General features: G+C 33.7%; 1 protein-coding gene across 2 annotated transcripts in view; it reads left to right on the top strand.

Annotated features, from left to right (window-relative positions):
• PIR121 (transcription activator) overlaps nt 1-14,415 on the top strand; it is a 341,166-nt gene that overhangs the window by 220,664 nt on the left and 106,087 nt on the right. For both annotated transcript variants that reach the window (XM_089823811.1, XM_089823814.1), the window contains one exon: nt 1,533-1,676. In XM_089823811.1, coding sequence (XP_089679937.1) covers nt 1,533-1,676 — 144 coding nt within the window. The remainder of the gene's footprint in view (nt 1-1,532; nt 1,677-14,415) is intronic.

Here is a 14,415-nt window from a genome sequence, read left to right as displayed (position 1 = left end):
CTTTGGAGTTTATCTTGTATATTGCTTTCCATGCAATATCATTATCACTAGTGTAAGTGGCAAGTCATATCACATGTATAATGATATGACATAAGTATCATATGTTCAATAATACCTTATGTGTGAGGATTTAGATAGATATAGAGTATCATTCTATTCTTATTCATATTATTTGATGATGCTAGATATGTTATCTCTCAGTATGATTATCAAGTTAAGAGGGAGTGTTAATTCTGTAACTCTGTAATCATACTGATCTGATGAAGCAGATCATACAGATCTGTTTATACATATGATGCCTTTGAAAGGCCTATAAATATATTATTCTGTTCTCTAGGATAATCAGCGTCTCCCTTAGGGTAGTCTTGTTTAGTTAGCACTGAACAAGATTAGTTATCTTGAATGCTATTTAGTTTAACTCCTAATGGGTGCCGATTTGGAGGAGACAGTCCTGGCCGACCTAGAGAGGGACATGTCCCTTGGGCTCCATATTTATAGAGGCTATGTTTGTGGATAAAGAGCACACAACAATTTCAAGTCTGACTCTTTAGCATACATTACCTCATCGATTTATAGCAGAATATAAATATTATTTGCAGAATTATTATCTCCAAAGGAAGAACTCATATTCAATCTGAAAATTGAACAAGACAATCTCCATCACACTAAAGGTATTAGATCAGAGATAGTTGCAGAATATTACAGAATATTTTACATCAGAATTTGCAGAATTTTTACAACTTTTTAAGGCATTCGTCTGTTGCTTTTAATGTATGTTCATAATTGAATAGTGTGTTAAATTTTTTAAATTGTTCGTGACTTTTTAAGGTATTTGTCTGTTGCTTTTAAAGTATGTTCATAATTGAAGTGTGTTAATTTTTTTAAATTGTTGGTGACTTTTTAAGGTATTCATCTGTTGCTTTTAAAATATGTTCATAACTGAATAGTGTGTTAAAAAATTTAAATTGTTGGTAAAGTATGTTCATTATTGAATAGTTTGTTAAAAAATTTAAATTGTTGGTGACTTTTTTATGTATTCATCTGTTGCTTTTGTTTAAATGATTTTTGCATACCCACTTGTCATTTAGAGTCATTGAGTCCAGGCCTGGGACTTGTGAGTCTACAAAAGGCCTCGAGTCTAGAGCTTGGAATTGGTATAGCAATCATACCACATTGGTTCTTTTGGCTCGTTTTACAAATATATATCCACCTTTTGGGACATGCCAGATTCTTATTTAAAGGAGCTGCTTTGACCTGTTCAACATTTCCCCTGCAAAGGATAATTTGGCTTTTCTTTTTGAAGAAATGGTCTAGCTTCTTGCACTTTAGATTTTTCTATTATTAATGTACGTTATTGAGTTATAATAATGTTTGACTGTACACATGGTTATCATTCTTGACAAATTCTTTTTGTTAATGTTAAACTAGACTGTTACTTTTTATCCTTTTAGAGAATTAACTGGAAGTACCATTTTACCCTTAAGAATTTGGAATTTATCAATAATTATTTATATTTTTCTGACTGTCTACAGGAACTGAACATGGCATATCAAGCTTCTGCCCAATTGTATAGCAAATTCTTTGGCTTACCTCACATGCATGCAATAGTCAAATTGTTAGGTTCAAGATCACTTCCTTGGCTTGTTCGGGCACTTCTTGACCTGCTTGCACATAAGGTGGGTCTTCACATCCTAATAGAACAATCCATTTAGTGGAGTACACAATTTGAAAATCCCATTGAAAAGAGGCTTACGCAATTAAGGTAAAATTTTAAACTAATTTAGTATATCATAAAGAATGTTATGCGCTAATAGGTAACTTTCTTTTTCAATTTTTTCTTAACATTCTCTCGGTTGCTGCATGTATTAAATGACTTTTTTTTTGTAAATATTGTATTAAAACTTTAAATATTTCAGCCTGAGTAAGATTTTGAATTGAATGTTGTCTAGGGGTGAGTTATATAATTCATGATGTTGTCTATAGGTACACTGACCTAAGTTACTGGATCCGGTACAGGTTCAAGTATGTGTACATCGAATGACAATTTTCCTTCTTTTGGGTATGTTGTACACAAACTTCAACATGCACACATTTATGTATGTATATATATTTACATATGCATGTGTGTGTAGATATATGTACATATATATGTACAAAAAACTTAAGAAATACTCAAAATTGTAAATACATTTGATAGTACATGCTAGTGATAAAGATAAATATTAAATGCAAATTGATAGTTCAAAATTTCAATATTGGTATTTATATGACATGCCATGTACTGGATATCATATATGTCTAGGGTCATGATTCAAAGGAAAATCAGTTGATTAAAAAATTAAATTAAATGCAAAAAAAAATCTCTCCAATCTTCATCGATCATCGAAAGGATTTAGATCAAGTTCATCATTTGGTTCAAGTTCAATGTCATTTGCACCACAAGTAAATGCATTGCTGTTCCCACTTTGCAAATCATCTGTAAGTGTCTTGTCATTGTCTATAGTGACCCTAGCCAGTTCTGCAATAGATGTGTCCAAGTTGGTAGGTTGTGTCGCAATGCTTGGTTGACGCTACCTTGTAGTGTTCGACACAAATTGGAATGGGCATAAACTAAGTCTTCTGCAAATTTTTTTACAACAAATTGGTTATGCTTCATTGAGTAAATAAAATAATATGTACTCCAATTTCATATAGCAGAAGGAAAAATTGGGAGCTGTTGAAATGAGAGAGAAAACTAACAGACCTTAAAAATAGCAAATGCGAAATAAATTAAAGAATGTGAAGTACTAAAGCCTACAATACAAATGTAAAAAAATTCAAAATACTGATAGAATGTTGATAGCCTGAGGCTGTAGGAACAAATAATCTTGTGTATGAAGCTACTACCATGTATGAGCATTAACAGTGTATTGGTCTTGGAGAGCACAAATACTATGATCTTGTCCTGAGATGTACTAGATAAAATCTTCTAACATTTTCCACCACTTCTGGATCTGAGAAGAATCACTTGAATGCTTGCTTGGCCATGAGAAATTTTGAAAGTTCTATATGGTATAGTTACTCCCCGGCAAACCAAGTATCTGTGAGCTGTAGTATTTGTGAGATAATGCATATGCAAAGAGGTGCAATTGTGTGTCCATCTTGTTCAGCAGTAATGAATGATTTTTCCACACCTTGGGAAAATGATCAAGTCAACGCTATCATATAGTTCACCAAACATGGCTGATTTGTACCAGCAGAAGCGATCATACTCACGATAGGATCATTGAAGCTCAAGACATTCTACACGAGCTCACCAATCCTCATCTAGGATCAAGGATTTGAACTTGTGCACCCTATTTGAATTTCATTGCTTCTAAATACCATTGGTTGCTAATAGCCCTGGAACCCTGGAACCCAATGCCTCTTGCACCTTCATAGTTCATCTCAAAATGATTGTCTGATGTAAATTTGGTCTCAATAGCTAAGGTTCACTTAAAAGTTAGCTTACTATCACTTTTAAAATTTATTAAATAGGTTAAACATGGCACACACACATGCACGCACACACACATATCAAGTTAAATAACTAAAGCAAATTTACCTTAAATAATTTTCAAACCAAGAAAGTCCTGAAAATGCTTTGTGAGATAGGGTGGTTTGTTATGTAACATTTCAGTTTTTGTAGCCTTTTGTGTATAGCTTTCACCTACTCTATATGAGTGCCAATTTATGGTATCACCAAGTTTAGAGGGGTGTACAATGCACGGTGTTCACAAAATGCATTTATAGCTTTTCTCAATCAAGGCACCTGCAGCTTGCAATTCTTCATGTTGTCTGTAATGATTTGGACAACATTTACAGGACCACTGTCTCTATGGTCTCAATAATGATTTTAGAACTGAATTTTGTATTCTTGATTTGCCCTCATTGTTAACTACCTTCAAAAAAATTGCCCCTTTGGGAAACACTACAATAACATTTATTAAAGGTTGAATTTTGTAATATTTTCATCCCTCATATTAAATAGATACACATGTTTCACTTCAAGAATCTTTGATTTGTTTGAGTGATTCCTCTACAATTTCTTCTGTTGTCAATAAGGTCATGCACACCTTTTCATGCCTAGGAGTCGTATAGTTAGAAAGTGCTTTATTGATTGTTGCCTGCATTTTCCAACAAGATGAGGATGTCATCAAGTTGAAAGGAAGATATTTAATGCTTTAGATAGGATATATGGCAGATTATATTCAGTACCAACAAGGACATATAATAAAACTACCACCATATGAGTAATATAACTTTATACCACGTAAATGCAAGGGAAAATAGTTTGATTTATTCATAACCAAAATAATGCATACATTTTACATGTTCAGGAGTTCTTAATAGATCCTCGGTTGGTTAAGGAGACCAACTGGCGCAACCCCTTGCTACCTAACTATCCCAACCCTCTACTAACATTCCTTAAACATATTGTAATAAACTATTGTTTTATTATAGCTCTACATTATTCCCCCTCAAGGAAGTCGTCTTCTAGATGACTAAATCAAAATAAACAGGAAAGCTACACTTCTAAGATGTAGGGTGGGAAGGCATCCCTGAACTTGAGGTGCACTGCTCCTGTAGAAGTCGTAGATCATGTTCTGCTGCTAATTGCTTAGCTTGGGCTGCTTGTAATAGTCGTAGGGTGTCCATCCAGTCCTTTCCTGCCAAAGCTAGCTTTTCTGCCTGAGCTACTCTCTCTAAATCACATTCTTCCTTGATTTTTCTTGCTGTCTACTTAGCTTGTTGTAGTTCCAAGAATGTCGTCTTGAAAAATCCCTCCACCTGTGCTAGTAGTTGCATAAGAGGTGGGTGTTTAGTAAGTGTACCAATGATGCTACTTGCTTTCCATATATCTTTTGCTTCTTCTTGCTTTGTTCTACTTTCCATGAGGATGCTTCAGTCTTCATTACACTGGTGCATAATTTTAGAAGGGATTTTGCTGCCTTGATAATTCCTGAACATGAGCTATCTTCAAAACCTTTTTGTGAGAATAAACAACATTTAAAGTACAGAGATGGAGCAAATTGTGTGCAAAAAGACGTGCAAATAGAGGAAATTAATCTAGATGCTTGTATGAGTTATGAAATGCATGACTGTTGGGGTCTTCCATTCAACAAAGATCACAGTGCACCTGATGACTTCTCGAAGGCAAAACAGAAGTCAGATACCAAAGACTGCATTGGTGAAGCAATTAATACAGAAAGGGATTAGATGTCAAGGCAAAAAGATTATTTAATACTTTCGATTGATGAAGCAAATTATGATCCTAAGCAAGTAATGAAGGGAAAGAATACCATTATCAAAAAAAAAGGAGTTATTGCTTGATAAAAATTAGGTGTTTGATAGAGGAAGGGATCAAGATTCACTTTTGGGGGACCTTTGGCCACGCAATTTCGCTTTGCATCAGGTTGAATATGATTAACTTGTCCAAAGTTAGTGGAATCTCATTATGCCCACAGGGGGCATATGTCCCCAATAAGAGCCACTAATAGAGCCCTAATTTTTGCAAATTAGGGTCTCCATTTGAGAAATAATGTTGGAAACCTGAGGAAATTCCATCATCAAAGGGCAACCAATTGTTTATAAAGAATAAGAAACAAAGTAACACTCACAAAGTGAAATTAAATTTTTGAATTACTATGAAAGAAACATATGTAGAATTTATCATAATTAAGAAGTCAAGCAGAATGATTCGTAAAGACTATTGAATGAGTACTATTGAAAGCTAGTTATCTAAGAATGATAAATGGAAACAATGCTAGCAAACATCCATAACTCAGCAAAACTCCATTGGAAACAAAGGGCTGAACAAAATGATATCCGTGACATAAAAAGGTGCTTGAAGAAAGCAACGATAAAGGGAGCATTTACTTGGATAATAAGTCACTCACAATTGCAAAAACATCAGTGACAAACAGAAATTAGACATATGTGTTGTTAATCAAGGATAACATACGAGCATGACTAGATGTATTTCACATGAGGAATTATTGAAGCAAGCAAATGTATCAAAGCAAGGTGAGTCCACAAGCTTACAAGTATCAAAGAATATCGAATGACTATTGCAGAAAGGGTGCAATTAAAACATAAATCTATAAAGAATGATTATGATAAAAATAATATAATGGGTGCTTTAAGATTCATAAAAAGAAAAATGAAGGGTCTTTACTTAACCTTAAAAGAGCCCAATAATCATAAAGATGTGTTTAAGGTTACTTATTAAAAGGAAGTTGATTAAAATAAAAAAAAGGTATGAAACTCTTTCGAGAGGTCTCTTCATCAAGAGACATAATGCTTATTTGAAATAATTAGATATAAATTGAGATTACATCACTCACAAAGAAAGGAAAGCAAGCCAACGGTGTTAAGTATTTAACCTAATAATATACAAGTTTGAAAGTGCAGACTGCATTAGACCTTCTTATCTTATATATATATATATATATCACAAGTGTTATGTACTCTTCTAGAGAGCCAGCAAATTCTAGGAATTGTTTGGTAATTATTAACTAATCTAACACATTGTATGTGATAGCAAAAGTTATGACTCTCCTCCTAACCGGCGATTTTAGATAGGGTTATAATTGTTAACTTGGAAGGGACATGTCCCTTTGAGGGACATACCCTTTAGAATCGATATTTAAGGAGGTTATTGATGTAGTCTTGAAGGACATACAAGCATAATTCAGTCTGCTCCTCCAAGCATCATTATCCAGCAATTGATATTGCAGAGATATTCTCTTTTAATATCAGATCAAAGTCGACTATTCCTTCTTGTATCGGCATCAAATAAATTCAGTGTTCTTCAAACATTTCACATTTAAGGCTATTTCCTCAAGCAAATAATATACTGATCTATTGCAGAAGAATATAATTCTCTGATCAGAATTATAAGTGTAAACTTCATCAATATTCAGAACCTAGAAGACCATTGCCAACAAATCAAGGAAGGAAATAGATGTCCAATTCAAAGAATTTGTAGAATATTTACATGGTATCAGAGCTCTGGTAGTCAAACTTAGGCTCTACAAAATTCAATTATTAGACTCCATTTATATCTAGCAAACTATCTTTTATTTTCAATGGCATATTGAATCAAACCCGAGGATAGGTTTGACGGGAAAGAACACTTTGAAGCTTGGAAGTTCAGAATCATGATGATTCTTGAAGAGAATGATGTAAAACAATTTGTTGATGGAGCATCCAAACAACCTCCATTTGAACCTCACAAATCTATCTGGAGTAGAGGAAATAGAAAAGCTATTCAAATCATTTTAGATGGAGTAAAAAATGATATCATACCTATGCTTACAAAACATCAAACTACTTTTGATATGATGAATACATTACAAAATGCATATGAAGTAAACAATGCAACTAGGGTTCTTGCACTAAAAAGGCAACTGAATCACATTCTGATAAAGAAAGGAGAATCTATAAATTCTTACTTCCCAAGAGTTCCCGGCATTAGAGATGAACTATCATGTATAGGAACCACTATTAGTGACATAGAATTAACACTTATGGCTATAGATGGATTGCCAGATTCATGGGAGACATTTGCACAAGGAATAAGTGCCAGAGATAATCTTCCGGACTTTAATAGACCCAAGAACGATTGTCTTCAAAAGGAATCTGGAAAACTAAAGAAAGGAGGGAAATCGAAAACAGAAGATGAAGAACTTCATGTTCTTAATACAAACTCCTATAAGGACAAGAAGAAGCATTTCAAGAAGAAAAAGGGAAATCAAAAGAATGGAAAACCCAAGAAAGATCTATCTAAAATAAAGCGTTTCAAATGTGAAAAATTTGGATACTACATATCTAATTGTCCTGAAAATTCCAAACAACAAGCAAATTGTACAAATGTTATTAGGGAAGAAGATACTTATGATCCTGAGAACCGTGTTTTGTATTCCTCACTATCAAATGAAATTTCAAATAAAGTATGGGTAATTGATAGTGGGTCTTATAGACATATAACGGGTTACAAAGAAACACTAGACTCTTTATTAGAGAAGGTTAACGGTGAAGTTACCATTGGTGATAATTTAGCACACTCCATTTAAGGAATTGGAAATTGTACTTTGAAATTAAAATCAGGAAATACCCTTCTTCTTAAAGGTGTACTCTATGTACTTGGAATTAAAAGAAACCTAATCTCAATTACAACACTTGAAGATGATGGGCATAATGTTGCATTCGTGGATGGCAAAGTATTAACTTGGGCAATGAATGCCTCCATCAAGAAAGTGAAGTTAATTGGTTAGAGAAAAGGATATTTGTATGAGTTGAATATAGAATCTAGTTGATCTATTCAAGCCTTAGTTCATGAAGCTGCAAATACAAATGAAATATGGTACAGAAGATTAGTACATCTAAATTTCAGAAGTTTATCAACTATGGAGAAGATGGTTACTAGATTACCTAAACTAAATAAAGACCACTCGAGTATTTGCAAAGGGTGTACTTTGGGTAAGAACACCAGAAGTCCTTTTCATGATAGTACTAGAAAAACAAATAATGTACTAGAATTAATTCATTCAAATTTATGTGGAGCTATGTCTGTTCCTTCTCTTAGAGGATTTTGGTATTACATATTGTTCATAGATGACTTCTCTAGGAAAACATGGATTTATTTTTTAAAATGCAAAGAATTAGAAGAAATGCTGCATAGATTTAAGGAATTCAAAACATTAACTAAAAACTTTTCAGTGCATAAAATTAAAACCCTTAGAACTAATAACGGAGGAAAATATACCTCTAGACTTGTTTAAAACGTTTTGGAAAAAATTGGGGATTAAGAGGGAGTACACTGTTCCTTATAATTGAGAACAAAACTGGGTAGCAGAAAGAAAGAATAGGACAATTATAGAAGCTGCTAGAGCTATGCTTTTTGATCAAAATCTAGAATATTATCTTTGGGTAGATTCCTCTTGTACTACTGCATATATTCAAAACAGAAGCTCCCTCTCCTATCTTAAAGATAAAATTCCTAAAGAAGTATATACTAAAGTGAAACCCTATATAAGTCATCTTAGAATTTTTGGGTGCTCTTTATATATCCATGTTCCAAAAGAAAAGAGAACCAAGTTAGAACCCTTTGGGAGGAAAGATATTTTTGTAGGGTATAGTGAAACATCTAAGGCCTATAGGATTTTCATACTTGGACAGAGAAGTATTGAACTTAGTAGGGATGTAATCTTTGAAGAAGATCTTGCATTCAAAAGAGCCATAAGTTCTGATGAACCCTCTCCTTTATCTAGTTTTGAAAGAAATAATGAATCTAGGTCCCAGAGGGAGAACTTAGAAGAAACCGAAGATGAAATTCAAAATATGAACCTTGAAGAAAATTCAAAGCAAAGACTACTTTGGGCAATCAAAACAGTTGAAGCAGCTCAAGAGTTTGTTGTACCTTCCAGAACTGTCAGAGAAAGCAAAAGACCTAAAGGATTATCTAGTTATATAGAAAACATGAGTGATTTATCCAAAACAGAACCAACCAATCCTTCTGATGCTATTAAACATACAGCCTAGAAAGAAGGTATGACAGGAGAATACCAATCTATTATGAAAAATGATGTTTGGAAAATTGTTCCAAGACCTAAAGGAAAATCTATTGTTTCTTCCAAGTGGATATTTAAAATAAAGCATGTTGCTGACGGTAGTATTGAGAAGTATCAAGCCAAATTTGTAGCCAGAGGATTCTCTTAGAAAGAAGGGATTGATTATGAAGAAATCTTTGCTCCTGTTGCCAAATATACCTCTGTAAGAGCAGTCTTAACAATTGACACATCAAAGGGATGGAAGGTAAAAACAACATTCCTAAATGGAAATATTTCAGAAGAAGTATATCTAGAGCAACTTGAAGGATTTGAAACTGATGATCCTAACACTTTTGTTTGCAGGTTCAAGAAAGCACTCTATGGGCTTAAACGGGCTCCTAGGGCCTGGTATGAAAGAATTGATAAGTATCTCACCGACTTAGGATTCTGTAGGAATGAAGCCGATCCCAATTTATATTATAAAAGAGATAAAAATGATATGGTAATTTTGATACTGTATGTTGATGATTTACTAATAATAGGTGATGATCATCTCATAGATTAGTGCAAGAAAGATCTAACTAGAGAATTCGAGATGAAATCGTTACTTCCTAGGATTGGAAGTACTGTAGAATTTTGACAGTATCATACTTAATCAAGTGAAGTATACATCAGACATTTTAAAGAGATTTGGAATGTGGAATTGCAAACCTATGTCTTCTCCAATGGAGACTAATCTACATAAACTTAAGGAAGCAGCAACAGAATCACATTCCATAGATTCTACTCTCTATAGACAGATGTTGGGTTCGTTATGTACTTATTAAATACAATACCGAATATTTGCTATGTAGTTAATGCCTTAAGTTAGTTTATGTGTGAACCAAAGGAGATTCGCCCAGTTGCGGTTAAATACATTATGAGATACTTAGAACGCACTCTTAATTTTGGACTCAAATACGAGAAAGTTGCCTTAGACTTACATGGATTCACTGATTTAGATTGGGGTGGAGATGTTAAAGACATAAAAAGTACTTCAAGATGTTGTTTCAGTTTAGGATTAGCAATGATATCTTGGATATGCAGAAATAAGTTTGCAGTAGCTCAGAGTTCCACAGAAGCCGAATACATTGCAACAGCAATGGCCTCTCGAGAAGCAGTCTAGCTAAGAAAGTTTCTTGTGGGATTATTTAGGCAAGCCATGAATCCTATGATTATTCATTGTGATAATGAGAGCTCCATCAAGCTTTCAGTGAATCTAGTTTTTCATGACAGATCCAAGCATATTGAAATTGCTTACTATTATGTAAGAATATGGTAGACAGGAATTCTGTAAAATTGGAATACATTTGCACTATAGATCAGACAGCAAACATACTCACCAAACCTCTATCTAGAGTGAAGATAGAACACTTCAGGAGGAGACTTGGTATGGTTGATTTGTAATCTTTAAATTTTAAGAAAAAATGATCTTATTTTGTAAGGCTATTGACTGTTATGGGCTCCACCATTTGTATTCATTATTTAAGAGGTGATGGTCTCTGAAATAATGAACACTTATATAAATGATATTATAAGAGGTGACGATCATGTACTAAAAAATAGAGTTCTACTATTAGATCTAGATGAGTTTAAGATTGTATTGTGATATAGACAAAATTATTTGTATGAGTCACAATTTGGATGGAGGAAGTAATTTAGTATTCTCCTAGTTTATCCTGTATTCTGGTAGATCTTAAATTCAGGATTATGTTGTGATATAGAAATACAAGGTTCTACGAGTCACAACTTGGATAAATGAATTAAAATACTCTTCAGATTTATCTTGTAATTTATCACTAGGAGCAGTGATTTGTCATATCACAAATTCAGTAATATGATATTGTATCATGTGTTCTATGATATCACATACTAAGAAGATTCAGATAGATATACAGTATTAATTCATGCTTATTCATGCTTATTCATCTGTATTAATTCATGATATCTCTCTGTATGATTATCAGGTTAAGAGGGAGTGTTAAGCATTTAACTTGATAATATACGGGTCTGAAAGTGCAGATCGAACTAGACCTTACCTTAAATATATATATCACAAGTGTTATATACTCTTCTAGGGAGCGGACAATTTCTAGGAATTGTTTGGTAATTATTAACTAATTTAACACATTGTGTTAGTCAGCAAAAGTTATGACTCTCCTCCTAATCGTCAATTTTTGATAGGGTTATAATTGTTAACTTGGAAAGGACATACCCTTTAGAATTGATATTTAAGGAGGTTATTGATGCAGTTTTGAAGGACAGACAAACATAATTCAGTCTGCTCCTCCAAGCATCATTATCCAGCAATTGATAGTGCAGAGATATTCTCTTTTAATATCAGATCAAAGTCGACTATTCCTTCTTGTATCGGCATCAAGGAAATTCAGTGTACTTCAAACATTTCACATTTGAGGCTATTTCCTCAAGCAAATAACATACTGATCTATTGCAAAAGAATATAATTCTCTGATCAGAATTATAAGTGTAAACTTCATCAATATTCAGAACTTAGAAGACCATTGTCAACAAATCAAGGAAGGAAATAGAAGTCTGATTCAAAGAATTTGCAGAATATTTACAAACGGTTGAAAAATAGTCAATGAGATATATAAAGAGAAGTAAGGAGGAATAAAATGTTTATGCAGTTTTGGTATATTTGATATTGTAAATGCAACACATACTTATTATTGTTATTGTTTAATAATTATAGTTTGAATTGGTAAGTGTTCAGTCAGTAAGTTGGTAAATATTTGATTATTCTTTATCATCACAATATATAGTTTGATTTTTGATATTTATATATATTATAAATATGTATCAATTTAAGATATTGTTTTTATTTTGGATAGTAACATATATTATTATATTTTATATTATAATATGGTAACAATATTATTAATTATATCTTGATGATATATTATATTATAATCTATATTGTAAGTTCATTATATATTTTTACTTCAATAAGATTATTAATTTTGATAATTATTATCATCTATTAATGTTTATTTTCTTACTGTCATCTATGTAATAACCCTCTCCAGATTTTTACCAAAAACCCATGATAACAAATACAGATTTAAATCCGAACGGATAAAACCAACATTCAATATAAATTCCAGAACTTAATTCCACTTTAAAACCAGCAAATGTGCATACCAGAAAACCCAAAAAAACTTATTTATTCCTCCAATAATCAAGAAGTACATAATAAACTAAGAATTAACAGAAATAACCCAAAATGCGCTACTGTATTATAAACCAGCAATACAATAACGTGCAATATCTCAAGTAATCCAATCTTATAAACAGAAATGACAGTCAGATTGGAAATGTAAATGAAACCTGTAAGAAGGCTAGGTTTGCGTGCAACCTTCAAATGCTTCTTCAAGGGTTTGCGTCCTAGAAGAAATAACCATCAACTGTTTCTAGCTCCCAGATTAATATTTGTTTTAAATATTCAATCTTCATATATATCCTTTCATGTGCAATTGGTTGTACCTTTATTGCTTTTTCCAATGTGATGTATGCTCATTCAACCAATTTGGGATAAAACACCTTTTTGTCCTTTAGTCACTTAAGTGAACATAGTACCCTTTAAAATAAGAGTGACAAGTTAAATGAACTTTAATAGCCACTTAGTCAGTAAACCATAAAGTCGTCAGGCATTAAAATAATTGACCAAATGAACTCTGATAAGCATGTGCAATAGCTCGTTGGAAAGCTCTCGGCTAGACGCTTCCAACCCAGCACTGAGGTACCAAAAATATTGAGTTCTGATTACTTACTAAAAATAGTAAGCATCAGGACAACCTACCAAAATTGCTCTGATGGATCTGGAACTGGAAATGTCTAGGCCAAATCTCGAACCGAACCCTGTAAAGAACCTCTTCGCCCTCAAAACCTAGGCGAAGTGAGCTGGCACACAGAATTATAATGTCCTAGAAAAGAGGGACATTACAAAGCCTCCCCTCTCAAAGATTGCTTGCCCTCAAGCAATCCGCTCATACTTGTGGAAGCCAAATGTCAAGATCCCATACTCGCCTCGAGAATGCGGTTTTACTCCTCAGCCGATGTACCCCAACATATATCTCCCCCAACTCAAAATGGTGAAACCGTACAATAGGAATTAATGTGTCAGATAACTGAATGCTAGGATCTCAAGTCTCACCATAAAGGGACACCAGCTGCCAGGTGTTGCTGCCTTGTGTGTTACTACCCTCAATCAGAATGAAAGCCTCACTCCATGAGTGGCCCTGTGAGTTTCTACTGTCAAGAGATGATGGGAGCTCGACAATATACTAGTATTCACCACAAGATGATAACATCCAAACTCTCCTCCTAGCTCCCCGATGAAAGGCAATGCATAAGGATGCTCCCCGTGGATCCCAAGTGAGAACTCGTGCGCTGTTTGATATACCTCTGACCAACTCTTGTAACATCTGCACCGATGTTAATGATAGATCGGACCAATCTGACTCAATCACTATATCACCCAGGTGAAAACGAAGTAATCCTGATCTTTGGATCTCTGATATGTCAAAAGGCTGAAACACACAAATCATAGTCACAGCATAATCCACTAGATGTAAGATACTATTAACACCTGGATCCCCGATCAACCAATACATCGTGTGAAACCTGTTACCACCTAGATCCCAAAACAATCGAACCCCACATCCATTCGCCATATAGAGGTAAAAATACCTAGTAGCGTCTATAACACAACGTCTCTCTACAACTCCCGCTAAACTCCCATGAATGTGATAACTAACCAAACCATCAGGCCAACTGACACCAT

Source organism: Cupressus sempervirens, chromosome 1, assembly GCF_028749045.1.
Source record: "Cupressus sempervirens isolate cs-2001-9-10 chromosome 1, ASM2874904v1, whole genome shotgun sequence".
Taxonomy (NCBI): Eukaryota; Viridiplantae; Streptophyta; class Pinopsida; order Cupressales; family Cupressaceae; genus Cupressus; species Cupressus sempervirens.
The sequence above is the reverse complement of the archived record's forward strand: the minus strand, read 5'-3'. Positions and strand labels throughout refer to the sequence as shown.